Source organism: Zophobas morio, unplaced genomic scaffold, assembly GCF_036711695.1.
Source record: "Zophobas morio isolate AGI-343-1 ecotype UQ-CSIRO unplaced genomic scaffold, CSIRO_AGI_Zmor_V1 ptg000008l, whole genome shotgun sequence".
In the NCBI taxonomy this organism is placed as follows: domain Eukaryota; kingdom Metazoa; phylum Arthropoda; class Insecta; order Coleoptera; family Tenebrionidae; genus Zophobas; species Zophobas morio.
This window is the reverse complement of record NW_026972113.1, coordinates 9592867-9615302: the sequence shown is the minus strand read 5'-3', so window position 1 is coordinate 9615302 and position 22436 is coordinate 9592867. Positions and strand designations below refer to the sequence as shown.

The 22436-nt window shown below is 33.8% G+C and overlaps 2 protein-coding genes across 2 annotated transcripts; one reads left to right on the top strand and one right to left on the bottom strand.

Moving 5' to 3' along the window:
* Nucleotides 1–696: 696 nt before the first annotated feature.
* Nucleotides 697–1615, bottom strand: LOC135125257 (transmembrane emp24 domain-containing protein 3). Its single transcript, XM_064050698.1, has 3 exons — nucleotides 1301–1615; nucleotides 1006–1251; nucleotides 697–959 (listed from the first exon to the last, which is right to left on the bottom strand). The coding sequence occupies exons 1-3, from the start codon at nucleotides 1442–1444 to the stop codon at nucleotides 732–734; spliced, it is 618 nt and encodes a 205-aa protein (XP_063906768.1). The 5' UTR covers nucleotides 1445–1615; the 3' UTR covers nucleotides 697–731.
* Nucleotides 1616–1865: 250 nt separating this feature from the next.
* On the top strand, nucleotides 1866–18735 carry LOC135125256 (double-stranded RNA-specific editase 1). Its single transcript, XM_064050697.1, has 6 exons — nucleotides 1866–2092; nucleotides 7733–8239; nucleotides 8285–8429; nucleotides 17020–17697; nucleotides 17744–18074; nucleotides 18129–18735. The coding sequence occupies exons 1-6, from the start codon at nucleotides 2029–2031 to the stop codon at nucleotides 18234–18236; spliced, it is 1833 nt and encodes a 610-aa protein (XP_063906767.1). The 5' UTR covers nucleotides 1866–2028; the 3' UTR covers nucleotides 18237–18735.
* The last annotated feature ends 3701 nt before the right edge of the window (nucleotides 18736–22436 follow it).

Sequence of the window (22436 nt, the reverse complement as noted above, 5' to 3'; positions counted from 1 at the left end):
AGATTTTTCACTTTTCGACTTTCTGAACTTCGATTTTACGATTTTTCCATTTTTACAATTTTCGAACATTTGACTCACCGAATTTTCCGTTTTTCTCTATTTCCCGATATTTCGGTTTACGATTTTTAAATTTTTTGATTCGTCAATTTTTCATTTTTTAATTTTACATTTTTTGATTTTTAAATTTTTCCATTTCTCGATTTATCGAAATTTCGGTGTTTCGATTCTTCGACCTTTGAGTTGCAATTTTTTCATGTTTCGATTTTTCAATTTTAAAAATCTTTTCGAATTTTCGTTTTCTCAATTTTCCGATATTTCAGCTCACGTGACGGCAACGTCATAGTACGTCATCATGGGATACTCAAAATTATTTTTCATATGATCTGACTGAACCTTGAATTGTCTAAACTCTTGATTATAACCATTTTAAAACTTATTTGTGCGTCATTTATATACAGAATCGTTAATTGTCACTTTTTTCAACACCATATTTTTGTAAGAAAAAACAAAGTTGTTTATATGAAGTATGAAGTGTCAGATCTACGTCACTCGTTTGTGGGAACAACACAACACCAACATAAAAAATGGCAGTGTCGCCAAACGAAAAACAAAAAACCCCCAAACAAACTCCCACAAATAAAAACACGGTATACAAACACGTCCCTGAATTTACTTACAACATCCAAAACTCACAAAATAATCAAACAAAATTTATTTAGATACAGTGACAACTACTTAACATTAAAAGGTTTTCTCTCGGTGAAGAAATTCTTCAGAACAAAAACCTGTCCCACAGCTATCGTAATAATAGCCACACTTTCCATTATTGACCACCACAACACACGTTCATTTAAGTCCTCAGCCCTTTTCCTGCCTTGCGCCTCCCTCAACCTATGATGCGTCTGAAAATCTAGTATCGTAGATAAGGCTTTGTGTATGTCGTGTGCTGAGGACTCCATCTGTAACACCCGCTGTCAAACAAGAACTACAGTTTCCCGAACATACTTGAGTCATGACTGTGACGTGCTCCCCTAAACCTGGCAACGGCTGCTCATCCCCCACTTGGAAATCCATATAGACCAACTTGTGCGAGAACGTCGAAAATTCATTACTGAAGCAAACTACGTAAACCCCCGTTTGCTCGGTGGTGAAAACGTGAGAATCGAATTGCATTTTAATTTGCTGGTAGATGATCTGTCCCTTGGGGTCTTGTAGAGTGACGTCAACGTCATACTGGCCGCCTGTAACTACCTAGAACACGGAAAAAGTAGCCCCCCGAGTACGAAAAATTTAATTTTACTTGAAATTCTAACGTCACGGAGGTGTTCTTTTTTATTTCTTGGTGAAAACATTCTTTGGCACTGTCTGGTAATTCAAACGTCAATTCGGTCGCACTAGTGTAGGTTATCAATACAAAAAAAAATAAATAACTGTAGGAATCCATGCTGAAACTAGTCCGTTGTTGAGATTATTGAGTTTATTTATCGTTAAATTTCAGTAAGATTCACTGCACCAAACATATCAGTGTATTTTTCAACATAACCTAACGTGGCAAGGAAAACTTTGACGTTTGAGTTCCAGCGCTGCCACTGCGAAATTGACATTTGACACGAGGTGGGGAAACGTCGCTAGGTAGAAATCCACGAACGTCGACTTTCGGGTTGAAAAAGTCGCACGATTTAAAAAATACGGCTCACACTCGTGCTAAAAACCCCAATTTCGTTACTTCTTTTGCTATTTACGATTGACTGAAGTTATAGTGTGCGTAATAAACGCGTTTAAAGTCATTTTCGAGTCGACGTAGTCGACATTCGACCTTCGCTCCATCTATCTCCGCCGACTTTGATGACTCAATCACGTTGACATTTGGGGCTCAAGCTCATAGCTTCCGAGCATGTGAGGTTATGTGATTTTCAATTCGGTTATCGACTTGTGCGAAGTTCTGTTTGTGTGTTTTTATCTCCGACGGTTTTGCGTTTCACTGCGGTATCAACAATCGTTGGAACAAAGACATACCTGGGTGTAGTTATGGCTAACGATTGTGAAAAGCTGTGTTCCCCGAAGGGGGCTACTAAGCGGACCATGGAGACAGGTATGATGTAGACGTATTACGAAATAAGTATTTGCGGTTTTGTTGGGTGTCGTGCGTCATGTGTTAATATACAAATGGGAAAATTATGGCGTGTAGGGGAGAGCGGGCCATATCGATTTCCAAATCTAATCTCGTGTTTTGTATCGTATTTTCCTATTTTGTGCGTTTTAGCGGCAAATGTAGGGCACGGATGTGTGGGCTTGGGGGAAGGGGGGAAGTTTTGAACTTGCGGTGGGTTTGATGCCTTTGATAGTACAAAATTAGTAACAGTGCTAGGTTTTAAAATATGTAACGAATTATGGTTTTAAAATTCTTGATAATGTCTATAGCAACAGGTAATTTATACTTTGATTTAACTGGTTGGTGATTCACGTTCTAGAAAATGTGATATGGAATTCTTGCAAAGCCAGCTTGTATGGTTTTTCATGGAAGAAACAGTCTTTTTCAAGACTACGACTCGAGAGAAAAGTAGGACTTGGATGGAAATTTAAAGTATTATAAGTAATAATTAACATATTTCGATTGAAATTAATACAGAGCAATGGAACAACTTTTTTTTTAATTTCGTTGATAAATAAATAACGCTGGAAAATAGTTTCTTGATGATCCATCAATGTGAATGTGTGAGGTGTTGATGTTTCATAGTCCGGCAGACGCCACTGCCACTAATATCAGATTACAATAAGAAAATCTCTACATTGTTTAATAAACTAAAATCCAAAATTTAGAATAATAAATGTTAATTAAATTCTAAAAAATTATGACGTTATTTTACAATTTTGCAGTATAAATGTTTTTTATATTTTATAAATTCGTATTCAGTTTTTATCTTGGACATGCAAATTTGTGGGAAAAAAAATAACAATTGCATAACAATATTCTATAATGTGACTTTGATTTTTCGGAATTTCGAATTTTCAATTCCACGATTTTTTAAATTTTCGATTTTTGATTTTTTTATTTTCGATTTCCGATTTTTCGAATGTCAATTTTTCGATTTTTCCATGTTTCGAGTTTTCTACCTTTTGGTTTTTCGATTTTCCCATTTTCAGTTTGGTTTTGTTACTTTTACGTTCTTCGATTTCTTGATTTTTCTATTTTTGATTTTTCGAATATTGTATTCATCGAATTTTCGTTTTTCGATTTTCCTATTTTTCAATTTTTGCACTTTTCGATTGCTCGATTTCTCAATTTTTCTATTTTCGACTTCCGATTTTTCAACTTTTCCATTCGTCAGTTTTAAGACTTCAAGTTGTTTTACTTTTAGATTTTTTGATCTTCCCACTCTTCCATTGTTCAGTTTTTCGGGTTTTCAATTTGTTGATTTTTCGGTTTTTTAAATTTTTCTTTTTTCGATTTTCCGATTTTTTATTTTCGAATGTCAATTTTTCAATTTTTGATTGTTCTATTTTTCCACTTTTCCAATTTTCGATTTTTGATTTTTCTATTTTCGATTTCCGATTTTTGGAATGTGAATTTTTCGATTTTTCAATTTTTCGATTATTCGATTTTTTGTTTTTCGAGATTTTTGAATTTTAGAATTTTCGATTTTTGATGTTTCGAATATTAGATTAATCGAATATTCGTTTTTCGATTTTCCTTTTTTCCATTTTTGCACTTTTCGTGTTCGGTTTCTCAATTTTTCTATTTTTCGACTTTCCGATTTTTTAATTTTTCCATTCGTCAATTTTAAGACTTCATTTGGTTTTACTTTTCGATTTTTTGATCTTTCAATTTTTCCATTTTTCAGTTTTTCGAGTTTTCAATTTGCTGATTTTTCGGTTTTTTGAATTTCCGATATTTTGAAAATCGTGATTTTTTTGATTTTTCGATTTTCAGTTTTTGATTTTTGAATTTTTCTTTTTTCGATTTTCCGATTTTTCATTTTCGATTTCCGATTTTTCGAATTCAGTTTTTCGATTTTTCGATTTTCCCATTTTCAATTTTTTTTACTTTTCGGTTGTTCGATTTCTGGATTTTTCAATTTTTCGGTTATTCGATCTTTTGTTTTTCGAGATTTTTGAATTTTAGAATTTTCGATTTTTGATGTTTCGAATATTAGATTAATCCAATATTCGTTTTTCGATTTTCCTTTTTTCAATTTTTGCACTTTTCGATTGTTCGGTTTCTCAATTTTTCTATTTTTCGACTTTTCGATTTTTCAATTTTTCCATTCGTTAGTTTTAAGACTTCAATTTGTTTTACTTTTCGATTTTTTGAACTTTCAATTCTTTCATTATTCAGTTTTTCGAGTTTTCGATTTTTCCATATTTTGAAAAGCGAGATTTTTTAATTTTTGGATTTTTCTTTTTTCGAATTTCCGATTTTTCATTTTCGAATTAAGTTTTCGTTTTTTGATTTTTCGGTTTTTTCACTTTCCCAATTCTCGAATTTTCGAATATCTGGTTCACCGAATTTTCGTTTTTCGGTTTTCCTATTTTCAATTGTTTTACTTTTTGATTGTTCGATTTCTCAGTTTAACAATTCTTATTTTTCTCGACTTTCTGATTTTTCGATTTTTGATGTTTCCGATTTTTGGAATTTTGATTTCAATATTTTTAAAATTTTTCAGTTTTTTTCTTACTTTTCGATTGTTCGATTTATCGATTTCTCGATTTCTCAATTTTTCGGTTATTCGACTTTCCGATTTTTCGTTTTTTGATTCTTAGAATTTTAGATTTTTCGAAAATTTGATTCATCGAATTTTCAATAAAATTTTCGATTTTTGTACGTTTTTTTACTTTTCGATTTCTCGATTTCTCAATGTTTCGATTATTCAATTTTTTGTTTTTTGAAATATTTTAATTTTTGGTTTTTGGATTTTTTCATTTTCAATTATTCAGTTTTTTTAATTTCTCCATTTTTCGATTTTCCTATTTTTTAATTTTTCGATTTTCAGTCCTAAAAACTGACTTTTTAGGCTTCAGTTTGTTGACTTTCCAGTTTTTTGAATCTTCGATATTTCGAAAATCGAGATTTTTTTGATTTTTCGATTTTCGGTGTTTGATTTTTCGATTTTCCAATTTTTCATTTTTCGATTTTTGATTTTTCCACTCTTCCAATTTTTCATGTTCCTATTTTGAATTTTTCAATCGTTTTACTTTTCGATTGTTCGATTTCTCAATTTTTACATTTCTCTAATTTCCGATTTCATGATTTTTTAATTTTTCAACTTTTTGATTTTTCAGTTTTTCTATTTTCGATTTTTCGAATGTCAATTTTTCGATTTTGATTGTTCGATTTTTCCACTTTTCCAATTTTCGATTTTTCGAATTTTCGGTTTTTCGATTTTTCGATTTTCTTATTTTCAATTTTTGACTTTTCGATTTCCCAATTTTTCCATTCATCAGTTTTTAGACTTAAATTTGTTTACTTGTCGAATTTTAGATTTTTCAATTTTTCCACTCTTCAATATTTCAATTTGTTGACTTTTCGGGTTTTTGAATTCACCATATTCGAAAATCGGGATTTCTTAATTTTTTGATTTTCGGTTTTTGATTTTTTATTTTTCAATTTGCCGAACTTTCGATTTTCCGATTTTTCATTTTTCGATTTCCGATTTTTCGAATCTTAATTTTTCGATTTTTGAGTCTTCGATTTTTCCGTTTTTCAATTTTCGAATTTTCGGTTTTAACATTCTTCAATTTTTCGAGTTATCAATTTGTTGACTTTTCGGTTTTTTCAAAATCGAGATATTTTGATTTTTCGATTTTCGGTTTTTGACTTGCCGAACTTTTGATTTTCCGATTTTTCATTTTTCGGATGTCAATTTTTCGAGTTTTGATCGTTTGATTTTTCGAATTTTCTATCTTTCGATTTTTGATTTTTCGAATATTTGATTAATCGACTTTTCGTTTTTCAATTTTTCGATTTTTGAGGTTTTTGATTTTTGGAATTTTCGATTTCTCGACCTTTCAATTTCACGATTTTTTAATTTTTCAATTTTTGGATGTCACAGTTTTCCGATATTTCAATTTTCAATTTCCGATTTTTCGAATGTCAATTTTTCGAATTTCTATTTTTGATTGTTAGATTTTTCCAATTTTCCAATTACGGATTTTTCCTATTTCCGATTTTTCGATTTTCGATTTTTTGACTAGTCGCTTCATTCGACTTCCGATTTTTCGATTTTCGATTTTTGATCACATAGTTGGTTCATCGAATTTTGGATTTTCAATTTTTCTATTTTCAATTTTTCGATTTTCCGATTTTTCAGTATTTCTGTTCATTAGTTTTTAACCTTCAGTTTTTACTGTTCGATTTTTCGATTTCTCGAATCTTCAGTTTTTCAAATTTTGATTTTTTCGGTATTCGCTTTTTCGATTTTCGGTTTTTCGAATATTTGATTCATCGAATTTTCGTTTTTCAATTTTCTTATTTTCAATTTTTTTACTTTTCGGTTATTCGATTTCTCCATTCTTCAACTTTTCGACTTTCCGACTTTTTGGTCTTTTGAGATTTTTGACTTTTAGAATTTTCGATTTTTCTGTTTCCAATTTTTCAATTTTTTACTTTCTGATTGTTCATTTCTGAATTTTTCGATTTTCCGATTTTTCAATTTTTCCATTCGCCAGATTTTGGTCTTCAATTTTTTACTTTTCGATTTTTGGATCTTTCAGTTTCTCTATTCTTCAGTTTTTCGAATTTTCAATTAGTTGACTTTTCGGTTTTTTGAATTTTCGATATTTCGAAAATCGAGATTTTTTAATTTTTCACTTTTTCGATTTGCGATTTCCAATTTTTTCGAATGTTAAATTTTCGAATTTTGATTTTCGATTCTTCGATTTTTCCAGTTTCCGGATTTTCCAAATTTTATAAATTTTCGGTTTTTCGATTGTCGATTTTTCAGTTTTTGTATTCGTCAGTTTTTAGACTTCAGTTTTGAACTTTTCGATTTTTCGATTTCTCGAATTTTACAAATTTTGATTTTTTCGATATTCGAATTTTCATTTTTTCACTATCCGATTTGTTTATTTTCCGACATTTCATAAATCGAGAATTGGATTTTTCTGTATTCGATTTTTGGAATTGTCGATTTTTCAGTTTTTGTATTCTTCAGTTTCTTGATTTTTAAATTTTTTTACTTTTCCATTTTTCGATTTTTTGGAAGATTTTTCTACTTTATAAATAAATGATCAATTCACAAGTAGAGACGTACATTATTTTAAGAAATTTAGATAGGGGGACCTACTTTTTCAAATTGTATTAGCCTGCGAAGCCGAGAATTACAAATAAACCCAAAACACGTGATCTAAACAGTATTTAAACACTGTTTAAAAAAGAGACGACTTTCGATCCAATGTTTTGTAGAAAGTTTTCTATTTTCAGTGTAAAAATAAATCGTAAAATTAAAATACACGAGATTAAATTTGCGCATTTATAAGTCGTTGCTACAACTTTGACCCGCACTTTCTTACTTTAAGCACGCGATATGGAATAAATTATTTTAATTTAAATTACAAAAACGGGACAAATTTGTTAGTCTAATTTGTTCGCATTGGGTACGTGTCGGAAGAAAATTAAAAAAACATCTTTGTAAATTTGCGCGTTTTCGTAACATAATGCGTTCGAATCATAGACAGTGGCGGAGTATCTCAACAAGTAAAAATATTTTCGACCAATTTTTATTTTTTTTTCCAGGAGACATGACCCCTCCAGAATCGAAAAAACTCAAACTCGACCCATCCCTCACCAACAACAACAAAAACCCCGTCTCCATCCTCAACGAACTCCGCATCGGTTTAAAATACAACTTCATAGAACAAACCGGGCCTTCGCACGCCCCCATCTTCAAAGTCGCCGTGGACGTCGACGGCCAAACCTACTACGGAACCGGAGGTTCGAAAAAAAGTGCCAAATGCAAAGCCGCCGAAGAAGCTTTGAAATCCTTCATCCAGCTCCCGAATAGCACGAACATGGCGTACGCCACCGGGACCGACGCCACCAACATGGACTTCACCAGCGACGCGTTCGAAGGCACCCAGAAGAAGGAAGCGTCCACGAAAAAGGTCGTAACGAAAGGCCCCGTCATGCTCCTGAACGAACTCTACCCCAACGTGGTGTACGAATGCTCGGAGAACGAAGGCTGCGCTTACTCCAGGTTCAAGATCACGATCATCGTCGGAGAGGACAAGTTCTTCGGAACGGGTAACTAAAACCAACGGCGTTGCGCGTGTTGTTATAGTCGTGTAGGTTCCAGCAAGAAGGTGGCGAAGAACGCCGCCGCCACGGCGGCGTTGGCGAAGCTAAACTTCGGCTTGAAGGAGGCGTACTTGGATGGGTATAAGAAGTCGCACGTGCTGCCCGAGGACCAAGAAAGAGCGGATTATTTCGGAAGGTGAGTCAGGTCGTGTGGTGTCCCGATTCGGACGTACTAACACTCGACGTACTAACAGCAAAGGTGGAGGTTTGGTTTGAAAGTCGGAAAGTCCAAAGTCGGACTTTCTGGCTGCTGGATACACTGTTCTTGAATTAATGAGACGTTTTGTGTTACAGCCAAAATATATTTCTTAGAGCCCCCTTAGTTCGAGTTTTTTTTTTTATTTGACGTGGTAGAGTTTAGCACGTTTTGAATTAGTTGTTTGGATTTTGTTGTGTCGGGTTGCTGCACTCTATTCACAAATTAGGTCTCGCTAAAGGGTGCCGGTATGTCTGTAAATATCGGCAGTAAGTGTGCTCAGAAATATATCGTGGTGGTCAAATGCAGTTGGACTACGTTGACCAACGGGGTAATGTGCTGTTACAGGTGAGTATTGTAATAAAAATATGTCTTTACTTTCTTTAAACTTGCGAAGTTTATCGAACAGATGGAGCTGTAAAAATCACTCCATCTGTTCGATAAACGGACTCTAAGCGGTTGAATTGTCGATAACAAAATTTGATACAAAGTCGGTAGTGAGTGAGTTTTGAATTTTAAAATACCTATTTAGAAATTCAAGACAGGTAAGTTACTGATTACTAATTTATTTTCCTAGTCTTACCCTCTAGATAATAGGGTTTTTTGCGAAAATTGTCCAACAGAAAACTCAAGGCAGATTCATAAACCACAAGAATAGAAGTACGTTATTTTATAAAATTTAATTGACGTTTACTAAAAAAATGACAACAATCGGCCCAGTAGTTTCGGAGATTATTTGTCCAATAATAATCGACACAGATAGTCTAGGGGCATGAAACGTCGATAAAACCTGAAAGTAGCCAGTCGCTCTATTATAATGTTTTTTTTGACTTAGAATCCAGAAGTAAAAATATAGATAATAGTAGTTACAATGTAGGAAAAAACCAAAGGGCTATGAGGGATTGGAACAAGTTCGAGGTCGGCACTTTAACGGGTCCTGTTTGGATTTTTGCGAAAAACGTAAAGACGGATTCATAAACCACAATTATAGAAGTACGTTATTTTGGAAAATTTAATTGACGTTTACTGAAAAATATTGTTAACAGTCGGCCTAGTAGTTTCGGAGATTATCTGTCCAATAATAATCGACACAGATACTCTAGGAGCATGAAACGTCTATAAAACCTGAAAGTAGCCAGTCGCTGTATGGACCCTATTATAATGCTTTTTGACTTAGCTATGAGGGATTCGAACAAGTTCGAGGTCGGCACTTTAACGGGTCCTGTTTGGAATATTTGTGAAAAACTTCAAGACGGATTCATAAACCACAAGTATAGAAGTACGTTATTTTGGAAAATTTAATTGACGTTTACTAAAAAAAATTGTCAACAATCGGATTATTAGTTTCGGAGATTATCTGTCCAATAATAATCGACACAGATACTCTAGGAGCATGAAACGTCAATAAAACCTGAAAGTAGCCAGTCGCTCAATTATTATCAACTATTACAATGTTTTCTTAACTTGGAATCGAAAAGTAAAAATATCGATAATGGCAGTGACAGTGTGAGAAAAAAAGGGCCATGAGGGATTCGAACACGTCCGAGGTCGGCACTTTAACTGGTCCTGTTTGGAATTTTTGCGAAAATATTGATGTCCATGGGAAAAGTTCAAGACGGATTCATAAACCACAAGTAGTACTTTGTCAAGATAAGAGTGATTTTGGCAGATGACCTACTTTCTAAGAAAATAAAGGGCGGGTGGGCGGTTCTAGTAAATTGTCAAGATAAGACTGATTGTGGCAAATGACCTACTCCCTAAGAAAATAGAGGGCGGGTGGGCGGAGCTAGTACTTGCCAAGGTAAGACTGATTTTGGCAGATGACCCACTTCCTAAGAAAATAGAGGGCGGGTGGGCTTGACTAGTATTTGCCAAGATAAGAGTGATTTTGGCAAATGACCTACTCCCTAAGAAAATAGAGGGCGGGTGGGTGGTTCTACTATTTACTAAGATAAGACTGATTTTGGCAAATGATATACTCTTTAAGAAAATAGTGGGCGGGGCTAGTGCTTGCCAAGATACGACTGATTTTGGCAAATGATTTACTTTCTAAAAAAATAAAGGGCGGGAGGGCGGGGCTAGTACTTGCTAAGATAAAACTGATAGTCAAATGGCATACCTTCTACGAAAATAAAGGGTAAAGGGTATATCATTTGGCAAAATCTGTCTTATATTGGCAAGTATTGGCCCCGCCCACCCACCCTTTTTTTCTTAAAAAGTAAGTCATTTACCAAAATCAGTCTTATTTTGGCCCGCCTGCCCTCTATTTTTTTAGAGGGTATGTTATTTGGCAATATCGGCCTTATGATTCGAACAAGTCCGACTTTAACTGGTCCTGTATGGAATTTTTGCGAAAATTTTGATGCCCAACAGAAAACTCAAGGCAGATTTATAAGCCATAAGAATAGAAGTACGTTATTTTATAAAATTTAATTGACGTTTATTAAAAAAATTGACAACAATCGGCCCAGTAGTTTCGGAGATTATTTGTCCAATAATAATCGACACAGATAGTCTAGGGGCATGAAACGTCGATAAAACCTGAAAGTAGCCAGTCGTTCTATGGACTCTATTATAATGCTTTTTGACTTAGCTATGAGGGATTCGAACAAGTTCGAGGTCGGCACTTTAACGGGTCCTGTTTGGAATTTTTGCGAAAAACTTCAAGACGGATTCATAAACCACAAGTATAGAAGGACGTTATTTTGGAAAATTTAATTGATGTTTACTAAAAAAAAATGTCAATAATCGGCCTAGTAGTTTCGGAGATTATCTGTCCAATAATAATCGACACAGATACTCTAGAAGCATGAAACGTCAATAAAACCTGAAAGTAGCCAGTCGCTCAATTATTATCAACTATTACAATGTTTTCTTAACTTGGAATCGAAAAGTAAAAATATCGATAATGGCAGTGACAGTGTAAGAAAAAAAGGGCCATGAGGGATTCGAACACGTCCGAGGTCGTCCTGTTTGGAATTTTTGCGAAAATGTTGATGCCTATGGGAAAAGTTCAAGACGGATTCATAAACCACAAGTAGTACTTTGCCAAGATAAGACTGATTTTGGCAAATGACCTACTTTCTAAGAAAATAAAGGGCGGGTGGGCGGGTCTAGTAAATTGTCAAGATAAGACTGATTTTGGCAAATGCCCTACTCCCTAAGAAAATAGAGGGCGGGTGGGCGGGTCTAGTATTTGCTAAGATAAGAGTGATTTTGGCAAATGACCTACTTTCTAAGAAAATAAAAGGCGGGTGGGCGGGTCTAGTAAATTGTCAAGATAAGACTGATTTTGGCAAATGACCTACTTTCTAAGAAAATAAAGGGCGGGTGGGCGGGTCTAGTACTTGCCAAGGTAAGACTGATTTTGGCAGATGACCCACTCCCTAAGAAAATAGAGGGCGGGTGGGTGGGGCTAGTACTTGCCAAGATAAGGATGTTTTGGCAAATGACCTACTCCCTAAGAAAATAGAGGGCGGGTGGGTGGTTCTACTATTTACTAAGATAAGACTAATTTTGGCAAATGATATACTCTTTAAGAAAATAGTGGGCGGGGCTAGTACTTGCCAAGATAAGACTGATTTTGGCAAATGATTTACTTTCTAAAAAAATAAAGGGCGGGTGGGCGGGGCTAGTACTTGCCAGAGTAAGACTGATTTTGGCAAATGACCTTCTCTCTATGAAAATAGAGGGCGGGTGGGCGGGGCTAGTACTTGCCAAGATAAAACTGATATTGTCAAATGGCATATCCTCTAAGAAAATAAAGGGTAAAACGTATATCATTTGGCAAAATCAGTCTTATATTGGCAAGTATTGGCCCCGCCCACCCACCCTTTATTTTCCTAAAAAGTAAGTCATTTACTAAAATCAGTCTTATTTTGGCCCGTCTGCCCTCTATTTTCTTAGAGGGTATGTTATTTGGCAATATCGGCCTTATGATTCGAGCAAGTCAAACCACAAGTATAGAGTACGATATTTTATAAAATTTATTTGACGCTTACTAAAAAAATTTCACAATAATCAGCCCAGTAGTTTCGGAGATTATATTATATTAATTGACACAAATACTCTCGATAAAACCTGAAAGTAGCCAGTCGCTCTATGGACCCTATAACAATGTTTTCTTAACTTAGAGTGGAGAAATAAAAATATAGGTAATAGCAGTAATAGTGTAAGAAATATCTATATTGTCAAAATTTTGATGACGTCACCTCAAAAGTTTGCCAAATGTATGTACACATTTTCCATTTTAAACATGTTTTAAGTTTCATGTTGTGAGAAGAAGTCTACACATATTAAAACAAAAAGGCAAAATATAAACCCCGCCTACCCACCCCATCTCGATTGAGATGATTTTTTTTATGCTTAGAAACTTGAAACACGTTTAAAATGGTAAATTTAATTTTGTAAGGAGATATAGATTTTGCAATTAGGCTCCGCCCCTAGGTCCGCCAACGAATGAAAACTTCAATACTAGTAAATCAGGGCAAGTATGGGTGGAGTTTAACTTTCGGTTTTAATTTTTTCTTAATGTACATAGTATTCTTTCAACAACCCGATACTCAAAAACATGTTTTTAATTTCACGTAAAGAAATAAGGATTTTGCAGTTAAGCTCCCCCTTTTGGGCTCACGACGAATAAAAAAAATCATCACAATTGAGATAGGGCGGGTGGGCGGGGCTACATTGTGTCTTTTTCTAATATACACAGCCATCTTAATTAAAATGGTATATTTTTGCAAGGAGATATGGATTTTGCAATTATGGGGCGGAGCCAAATTGCAAAATCAATGTTTCCTTATACAAATTTACCATTTTAAAAATGTTTTAAGTTTCTTGTTGTGAACAGACGCCTAGATATATTAAAACAAAAAAGCCAAACGTGAGCCCGCCCACCCGCCCTATCTCAATTGTGACGATTTTTTTATTCGCCAAGAACCAAGGGGGCGGAGCTTAACTCCAAATACTTATTTCCTTAGAAAAAATTAAAAACATGTTTTTGACTATCGTATTGTTCAAATAATAATATGTATATTAAGAAAAAAGAACAAAATATACAACCCGCCCACTCACCCCATCTGCTTTGCAATGATTTTTTTTTAGAAACATAAAATACGTTTAAAACATTTAATTTTTGTAAGGAAATATGGATTTTGCAATTAAATTCCACCCCCTATGTTTGCCAACGAATGAAAACTTCATTCGCAGGCAGGTATGGGTTGGGCTTAATTTTTGGTTTTAATTTTTTCTTGATATAGATAGTATTCGTTGAATAACACGATACTCAAACACATGTTTTTAATTTCACGTAGAAAATCAGGATTTTGCAGTTAAATTCCGCCTTTTGGGCTCACGACGAATAAAAAAAATCATCACAATTGAGATAGGGCGGGTGGGCGGGGCTACACTGTGTCTTATGGTGCTTAACTCCAAATACTTATTTCCTTAGAAGAAATTAAAAACATGTTTTTGAATATCGTGTTGTTCAAACAATAGTATGTATATTAAGAAAAAAGAGCAAAATATACACCCGCCCACCGACCCCATCTCAATTGTAATGATTTTTGTTAGAAACTTAAAATACGTTTAAACCGGTTAATTTTTGTAAGGAAATATGGATTTTGCAATAAAGTTCCACCCCCTAGGTTTGCCAACGAATGAAAACTTCATTCGCAGGCAGGTATGGGTTGGGCTTAATTTTTGGTTTTAATTTTTTCTTGATATACATAGTATTCTTAGAATAACACGATACTCAAACGCATGTTTTTAATTTCACGTAGAAAATCAGGATTTTGCAGTTAAATTCTGCCTTTTGGGCTCACGACGAATAAAAAAAAATCATCACAATTGAGATAGGGCGGGTGGGCGGGGCTACAATGTGTCTTATGGACCTTAACTCCAAATATTTATTTCCTTAGAAGAAATTAAAAACATGTTTTTGAATATCGTGTTGTTCAAACAATAATATGTATATTAAGAAAAAAGAGCAAAATATACACCCGCCCATCGACCCCATCTCAATTGTAATATTTTTGTTAGAAACTTAAAATACGTTTAAACCGGTTAATTTTTGTAAGGAAATATGGATTTTGCAATTAAGTTCCACCCCCTAGGTTTGCCAACGAATGAAAACTTCATTCGCAGGCAGGTATGGGTGGGGCTTAATTTTTGGTTTTAATTTTTTCTTGATATACATAGTATTCTTTGAATAACACGATACTCAAACACGTGTTTTTAATTTCACGTAGAAAATCAGGATTTTGCAGTTAAATTCCGCCTTTTGGGCTCACGACGAATAAAAAAAATCATCACATTTGAGATAGGGCGGGTGGGCGGGGCTACATTGTGTCTTATGGTGCTTAACTCCAAATACTTATTTCCGTAGAAGAAATTAAAAACATGTTTTTGAATATCGTGTTGTTCAAACAATAATATGTACATTAAGAAAAATTGGACAAAGTATAAACCCCGCCCACCCACCCCATCTCAATTGTAATGATTTTTTTTAGAAATTTAAAATACGTTTGAAACGGTTAATTTTTGTAAGGAAATATGGATTTTGCAATTAAGTTCCACCCCCTAGGTTTACCAACGAATGAAAACTTCATTCGCAGGCAGGTATGGGTGGGGCTTAATTTTTGGTTTTAATTTTTTCTTGATATACATAGTATTCTTTGAATAACACGATACTCAAACACGTGTTTTTAATTTCACGTAGAAAATCAGGATTTTGCAGTTAAATTCCGCCTTTTGGGCTCACGACGAATAAAAAAAATCATCACAATTGAGATAGGGCGGGTGGGCGGGGCTACATTGTGTCTTATGGAGCTTAACTCCAAATACTTATTTCCTTAGAAGAAATTAAAAACATGTTTTTGAATATCGTGTTGTTCAAACAATAATATGTATATTAAGAAAAAAGAGCAAAATATACACCCGCCCACCGACCCCATCTCAATTGTAATATTTTTGTTAGAAACTTAAAATACGTTTAAACCGGTTAATTTTTGTAAGGAAATATGGATTTTGCAATTAAGTTCCACTCCCTAGGTTTGCCAACGAATGAAAACTTCATTCGCAGGCAGGTATGGGTGGGGCTTAATTTTTGGTTTTAATTTTTTCTTGATATACATAGTATTCTTTGAATAAAACGATACTCAAACACGTGTTTTTAATTTCACGTAGAAAATCAGGATTTTGCAGTTAAATTCTGCCTTTTGGGCTCACGACGAATAAAAAAAAATCATCACAATTGAGATAGGGCGGGTGGGCGGGGCTACAATGTGTCTTATGGACCTTAACTCCAAATATTTATTTCCTTAGAAGAAATTAAAAACATGTTTTTGAATATCGTGTTGTTCAAACAATAATATGTATATTAAGAAAAAAGAGCAAAATATACACCCGCCCACCGACCCCATCTCAATTGTAATGATTTTTTTTAGAAACTTAAAATACGCTTAAAACGGTTAAATTTTGTAAGGAAATATGGATTTTGCAATTAAGTTCCACCCCCTAGGTTTGCCAGCGAATGAGAACTTCATTCGCAGGCAGGTATGGGTGGGGCTTAATTTATGGTTTTAATTTTTTCTTGATATACATGGTATTCTTTGAACAACACGATACTCAAAAACATGTTTTTAAGTTCACGTAAAGAAATAAGGATTTTGCAGTTAAGCTCCGCCTTTTGGGCTCACGACCAATAAAAAAAATCATCACAATCGAGATAGGGTGGGTGGGCGGGGTTCTACTTTTTGCCCTTTTTTCCTAATATGTGTAGACTTATTTCGATAACAATTATTGGCTTATTTTATTTATGGTGAGTTGAAAATTCAATTCTATTTTGGCAAGGTGTCAATTTAATTAAACAAATATCACAGTGGCCCGCCCACCCACCCGGTTTTCTTCTTGAGCACTCATTTTATTGGTCGAAAAGTGGATTTTATATTGATAAACAGCTGAGTTGAGACCAAATAAGAAGGTAAAATTGACCCCGCCCACCTCCAATGTTGAATTTCATTGGCTTATTTCACCTACTACTGCGAAATAAAAATTGGTTTATGAATCCACCCATATTTTTACACTTGGCCCGTGAAGCTTGATGAAAATGTCCATAGTAAAAACAACGAGAGGTCATAAACGCATAGATCAAGGAGTTCAAATGACCTTGAATTTGCATTATCTAGAGAATCTTAGTGAAGGAATTACAAAAGAGAGTGACGAAGGCCGCTGATGAGTACGATCCTCCCCATAAGATCGCAAGTGGACTCGTCCGGACTCTTTTACGTCTACTACGACATATTAGATGTTCTTTTAAGAATGATTTCGGATTGATTGATTTAATTTTAAAATATATTTTTGTTAAGATGTGTATTTGTGATGTAATCAGTTTGTTTTTTTTAGATTTTAGAAATTTAATTTTCAATTTCAAATCATATTAAATATAAAGTGGTAGTTTTTTTATTCACCGTTTCACCCAATTTAAATAAAAAAATCTCGCGTTAACCATGACCTTTGCGTGTTTCCCCAGGATCATCCAAGAAAAATTCGCCTCGCTAATGTCCCAAGACCCGATTCACGCCAAACGGAAAGTCCTCGCCGGCATCGTCATGAGTCACGGCACCAACCTAACAGACTGCGAAATAATTTCGATCACCACAGGTACAAAATGCGTCTCGGGGGAGCACATAAGCATGAACGGATGTTCTTTGAACGACATGCACGCAGAAATCGTCGCTCGGAGATGTCTAATGAACTACTTTTACGACCAACTCGAACTGGTCGCGAAAAACCACGAACCCTCGATTTTCACGCCCCGCGAAGACAGGAAAGGTTACAGATTGAAAGATGGGCTAGAGTTCCACTTGTACATAAACACGGCACCGTGTGGGGACGCCCGGATTTTCAGCCCCCACGAGGACGACGACGGCGCCGTGGACAAGCACCCCAACCGGAGCTCCAGGGGGCAGCTGCGCACCAAAATCGAATCCGGCGAAGGCACGATCCCGGTGAAAGTCAACGCGAGCTTGATACAGACCTGGGACGGGATTTTGCAAGGGGAGAGATTGTTGACGATGTCGTGCTCGGATAAAATCTGCAGGTGGAACGTCACCGGGGTGCAAGGAGCGTTGTTGTCGCACTTCATCGAGCCGGTGTACATAAAGTCGATTATTCTGGGGAGTTTGATGCGAGAGTCGCACTTACAGAGGTAGGTCGTGAAAATGTGTAAGGAGAAGCTTATTTGGAGTTTTTAGGGCGCTATTCGGGAGGATTCAAGAGACGATTCAAGGGCTTCCACCACCGTTTCGGTTGAACCGACCCGCCATGTTCCTTTTGACTTCCAGCGAGAGCCGGCAGCCGAGTAAGGCGCCGAATTTTTCGGTTATTTGGACTGCGGGAGCGTCCAGGCCCGAAATTATTAACACGAATGTAGGGAAGCCCGAAAATGGGGTGTCCAGGTTCTGCAAACACGAGTTGATGAAGAGGTTCGTGAGTTTGATTGGGAGGGTTTCGAGTATTACGGAGGTGGAGAAGAATGTACCTGTTGTGTACGCTGAGGCTAAGGAAGCCGTGGCGACGTATAAAGTGAGTTGATTGGTTATATTGAGATGCGAAACTAAGTTTTTTTTTGTTTTTAAGTTGGCGAAGGGAAACTTGTATCAAGCTTTTCTTAAAGCCGGACTCGGCCACTGGATCTCCAAACCGCTTGAACAAGATATGTTCGAATTGAGCGAAGAACCTCACTAAGTTACGTAATTTTGCTACGTTGTACAGTACGATTTCCATTTTTAATGTTATTTTATGTAGTTTTTAAATTTTCTACAGTATTTTAAGTTTACACTGTCTTTGATATTGTAAGTAGTTTTACGATAGGACGAAACTTTATTATTTCTAAGTTTATTGCACTGCCCGTCAAAAATTGTTACGTTACAGTGACATTAAAGTACATAGAAGTGACAAATGTTGACGCTTCTAAGTCCTAAGGTCGATTTTTGATTTTGTGGTAACACGTTCCTATCGTCCAAACCATAATCCATAGTATAATCGCACGCAAATGTTTTGAGGTTATGGGCGGATCGTTTTTGCCTGCCCTCACCGAAGAAGGCGGTCCAAATCCTTCAAGGGCAGAATTTGTAGGTAGACTCAAACTACAACGAAATTCACATTTTACTCTTAAAAAAAAAACGATATTGTCGTTGAGTGACATGTAACTGGCATAATAATAAAAACGTGCCATTTTTGTTAACTGATATTTTTTTCATAAATGTCGCAAAATTATTCAATTTGTCTAATCATCCCCACCAATAATGTGATGACGTCACTTCAAATTTATGCTTAGTAAATGGGTTTATAAATTGTATACAGTAACATAGTCCTACACATGTAGTTTATGACTCCGTGTTGAGTTTTTATCCAAAACGTCTAGATTTTTGGAAAAAAAATCAAAATTATAAAACAATATTTTGCAATTTAATTTTGAATTTGCAAAATCGAATACTTTGAAATTTTGCAGATGTTTTCAAAAATCATGATAAACATGATACATTTTTTATTAAAATATATTTGCTTATCCCCTCTAAAAAATTTATGACGTCACCTCAAAATTTTGGAGAATAAATCCTATGTTAAATGTATAAAATATGAGTTTTATACTTGTGATTTATCACTGCATTAATATTTTTTAGATTTGGTTATACAGGTGTCTCAAAAAAGTTAATGACTGAGTCAATTTATTTTATTGAAGAAATCAAGAATAGCAAAACTGAATACTTTGAAATATTGTAGATGTTTTGAAGTTTTTGTAAGCATGGTAACTTTTTCGAAAATTTGATTAATCAAATATGCGCAAAATCAAAAATCGGAAAAACTGAAATTCACTAATGCAAAAAACAGAAAATCGAAAAATACAAATCGTAAAAATCGAAAATCTAAAAACGGCTAATCAAAAAATCGAAAATTCAATGAATCAAACACCTAGGTCGATCGAAAAGTGGAAATTCACAAACCTCAAAAATCGAAAAATCGAAAATTGAAAAACGGGAAAACCAAAAAATCGAAAAGTCAAAAATTTGTAATACTGAAAATTAAACAAATCAAAAACAAAAATAAAAAAATCGGGAATTAAAATAATCGAAATATATAAAGTAAAAAAAATTGCAAAGCCTAAAAACTGAAACGAACAGAAAAATCGAAAAAGCAAAAAATTGGAAAAACAAAAGTTCGAAAACTCTAAAATCGAAAAAGTGGAAAATGGAAAATCTGAATAAAGAAACTTGAAAATTCTCAAAATTGGAAAATCGAAAACCAAAAAATCGGAAAGTAACAAAATTGAAGTCTAACAGTTGAGAATGGAAACATTGAAAAACCGAAAATTCTAAAAATCGACAATGGACAAATTGAAAATCGCAAAATTTAAATTGAAAAATTGAACATAAAAAAATCGATGAATTGAAAAATCGAAAATTCGACTACTCAAATTTTCTAAAAATCGAAAAATCATAAAACTGAAAAATCCAAAATTCTAATCATCGAAAATCTGAAAACTGAAAATCGAAAATTCTGAAAAGCGGAAAATAGAATATCGAAAAATTTAAAAGAAAGAAAATTGAAGTCTAAAAACCGAAGAATGGAAAAATTAAAAATCAAAAATTCGAAAAATCAAAACCGAAAAATTCAAAGATTTAAAAAGAAAATCGAAAAATCAAAAATATGAAAATTGAAACTCGAAAATTTGGAAAATCGAAAAGTAAAAAAATTGAAGTCTAAAAGCTGAAAAATGGAAAACTGAACAATCGAAAATTCGAAAATCAAAAATCTAAAAATGGAAAAACCGAAAATCGAAAATTCAATGAATCTAATACGTAGGTCGATCGAAAAACTAGAAATTCACAAATCTGAAAAATCGAAAATTTGCAAGATTGAAAAACCGAGAATTGAAAAGTCAAAAAACCAAAAATTCGAAAATTCATAATATTGAAAACTCTAAAAGTCGACAATTCAAAAATCAAAAAACTGGAAAGTAAAATAATCGAAAAATCGAAAAGTAAACAAATTGCAAAGCCTAAAAACTGACGAACAGAAAAATCGAAAAATCGTAAAATCAAAAAGTGGAAAATCGAAAACTGGAAATTGAAAATTCGAAGATTGGAAAATCGAAAAATCGAAAATCGGAATATCGAGAATCGACAAATTAAAAAACCGAAAAATCGAAAAATTAAAAAATCGGAAATCGAAAAATGAGAAAAAAACGAACATTCAAAAATCGAATAATCCGAAACTAAAATAATAGAAAAGTGGAAAAGTAAAAATTGCAAAGTCTCAAAACTGACGAACAGAACAATCGAAAAATAAAAAGAAATCGAAAAATATCTAAACATGGAAAATCGAAAAATCGGAAAATGGAAAAACCGAAAAATCGAAAATCGAAAACTCGAAAAATTGAAAATTCGATGAAACAAATACTCGAAAAAGCGAAAAGTAAAAAAATTGCAAGGCCTAATAATTGAAAAATCAAAAAATCGAAAAAATGAAAATCGAAAAAACGACGATCGAAAAAAAATCAAAAAATCGAAAAGTGGAAAATCGGAAAGTAACAAAATTGAAATCTAAAAGCTGCAAATTGCAGAACCATAAAAACTGAAACAAACAGAAAAATCGAAAAACCACAAAAGCGGAAAAACGAAAATCGAAAAATCGTAGAATCAGAAAATGGAAAATCGAATAATCGAAAGTTGAAAAATCGAAGGTCGAAAAATAAAACCGAAAAATCGAAAAATTTTATGATTAATGGAAAATCGAAAAATCGAGAATAGAAGAATTAAAAAACCGGAAAATTGAAAAATCGGAAATCGAAGAATTAAAAACGTAAAATCGAGAATTCAAAAATCAAAAAAATCGGAAAGTAAAATATAATCGAAAAATGCAAAAAAATTGCAAAGTCTAAAAACTGACGAACAGAAAAAGCAAAAAATCTAAAAATGGAAAGACGAAAAATCGAAAATTGAAAGAATGGCAAATTAAAAAATCGAAACATCGAAAAATCAAAAAAACGAAAAATTAAAAAATCGAAAAACGAAAAAACTGAACGCGAAAAATCAAAATACCGCAAATTTGAAAAATCAGAAAATTAGAAAGTAATAAAATCGAAAAGTTGATAGAAAAATGGAAACAAAAAAATCTAATTCGATGAAACTGTCGGTCGAAAAAACGAAAAATCGAAAATCGAAGTGACCTTTTTTTGAGACAGGCTGTATAAGTAAATCTAAAAAATATTACTGCAATGATAAATCACAGGTATAGACTCATCATATCAAATTTTACGATGACGTCATGCATTTTTTGGCGAAGATAAGCAAATACATTTTGATCGTGGCTTTGAAAGTATTCTTCGACTTTCGTTCCATTTCAAAATTTACTCTTTGTATATTTCAGTGGTCACAACGAGTTCACTAAGAGAGACCGCAGTAAAGGATAACAAATGGAATGGATAAAATAAAGCGTCAAATATGATTGATAAACTTTAAACCAAAATTATGAAGTTTATAAACTGAACATTTTTTTTGCTTTTTGAAATGTAGTACTCTTCAAAAAATGTCCGTGACTTACTTTAATGTGAATTTTATAACTATGATCGGCACAATTAGACCTAATATTAGATTAGATTAATTGACAAGATTTCAAAGTATTCAGTTTTGCAATTCTTGATTTCTTCAATAAAATAAATTGACTCAGTCATTATTTTTTTTGAGTCATCCTGTATGTATAAACAAATCCAAAAAATATTAATGGAATGGTAAATCACAAGTATAGACTCATCATATTCTGAACATTTTAGATAGGGTATTTATAAAATTAAAACTAATTCAGAGTAAGAATTTGGTCAACACGTAAATTTCGTTGTAGTTTGAGCCTACCTACAAATTCTACCCTTGGACGATTTGGACCGCC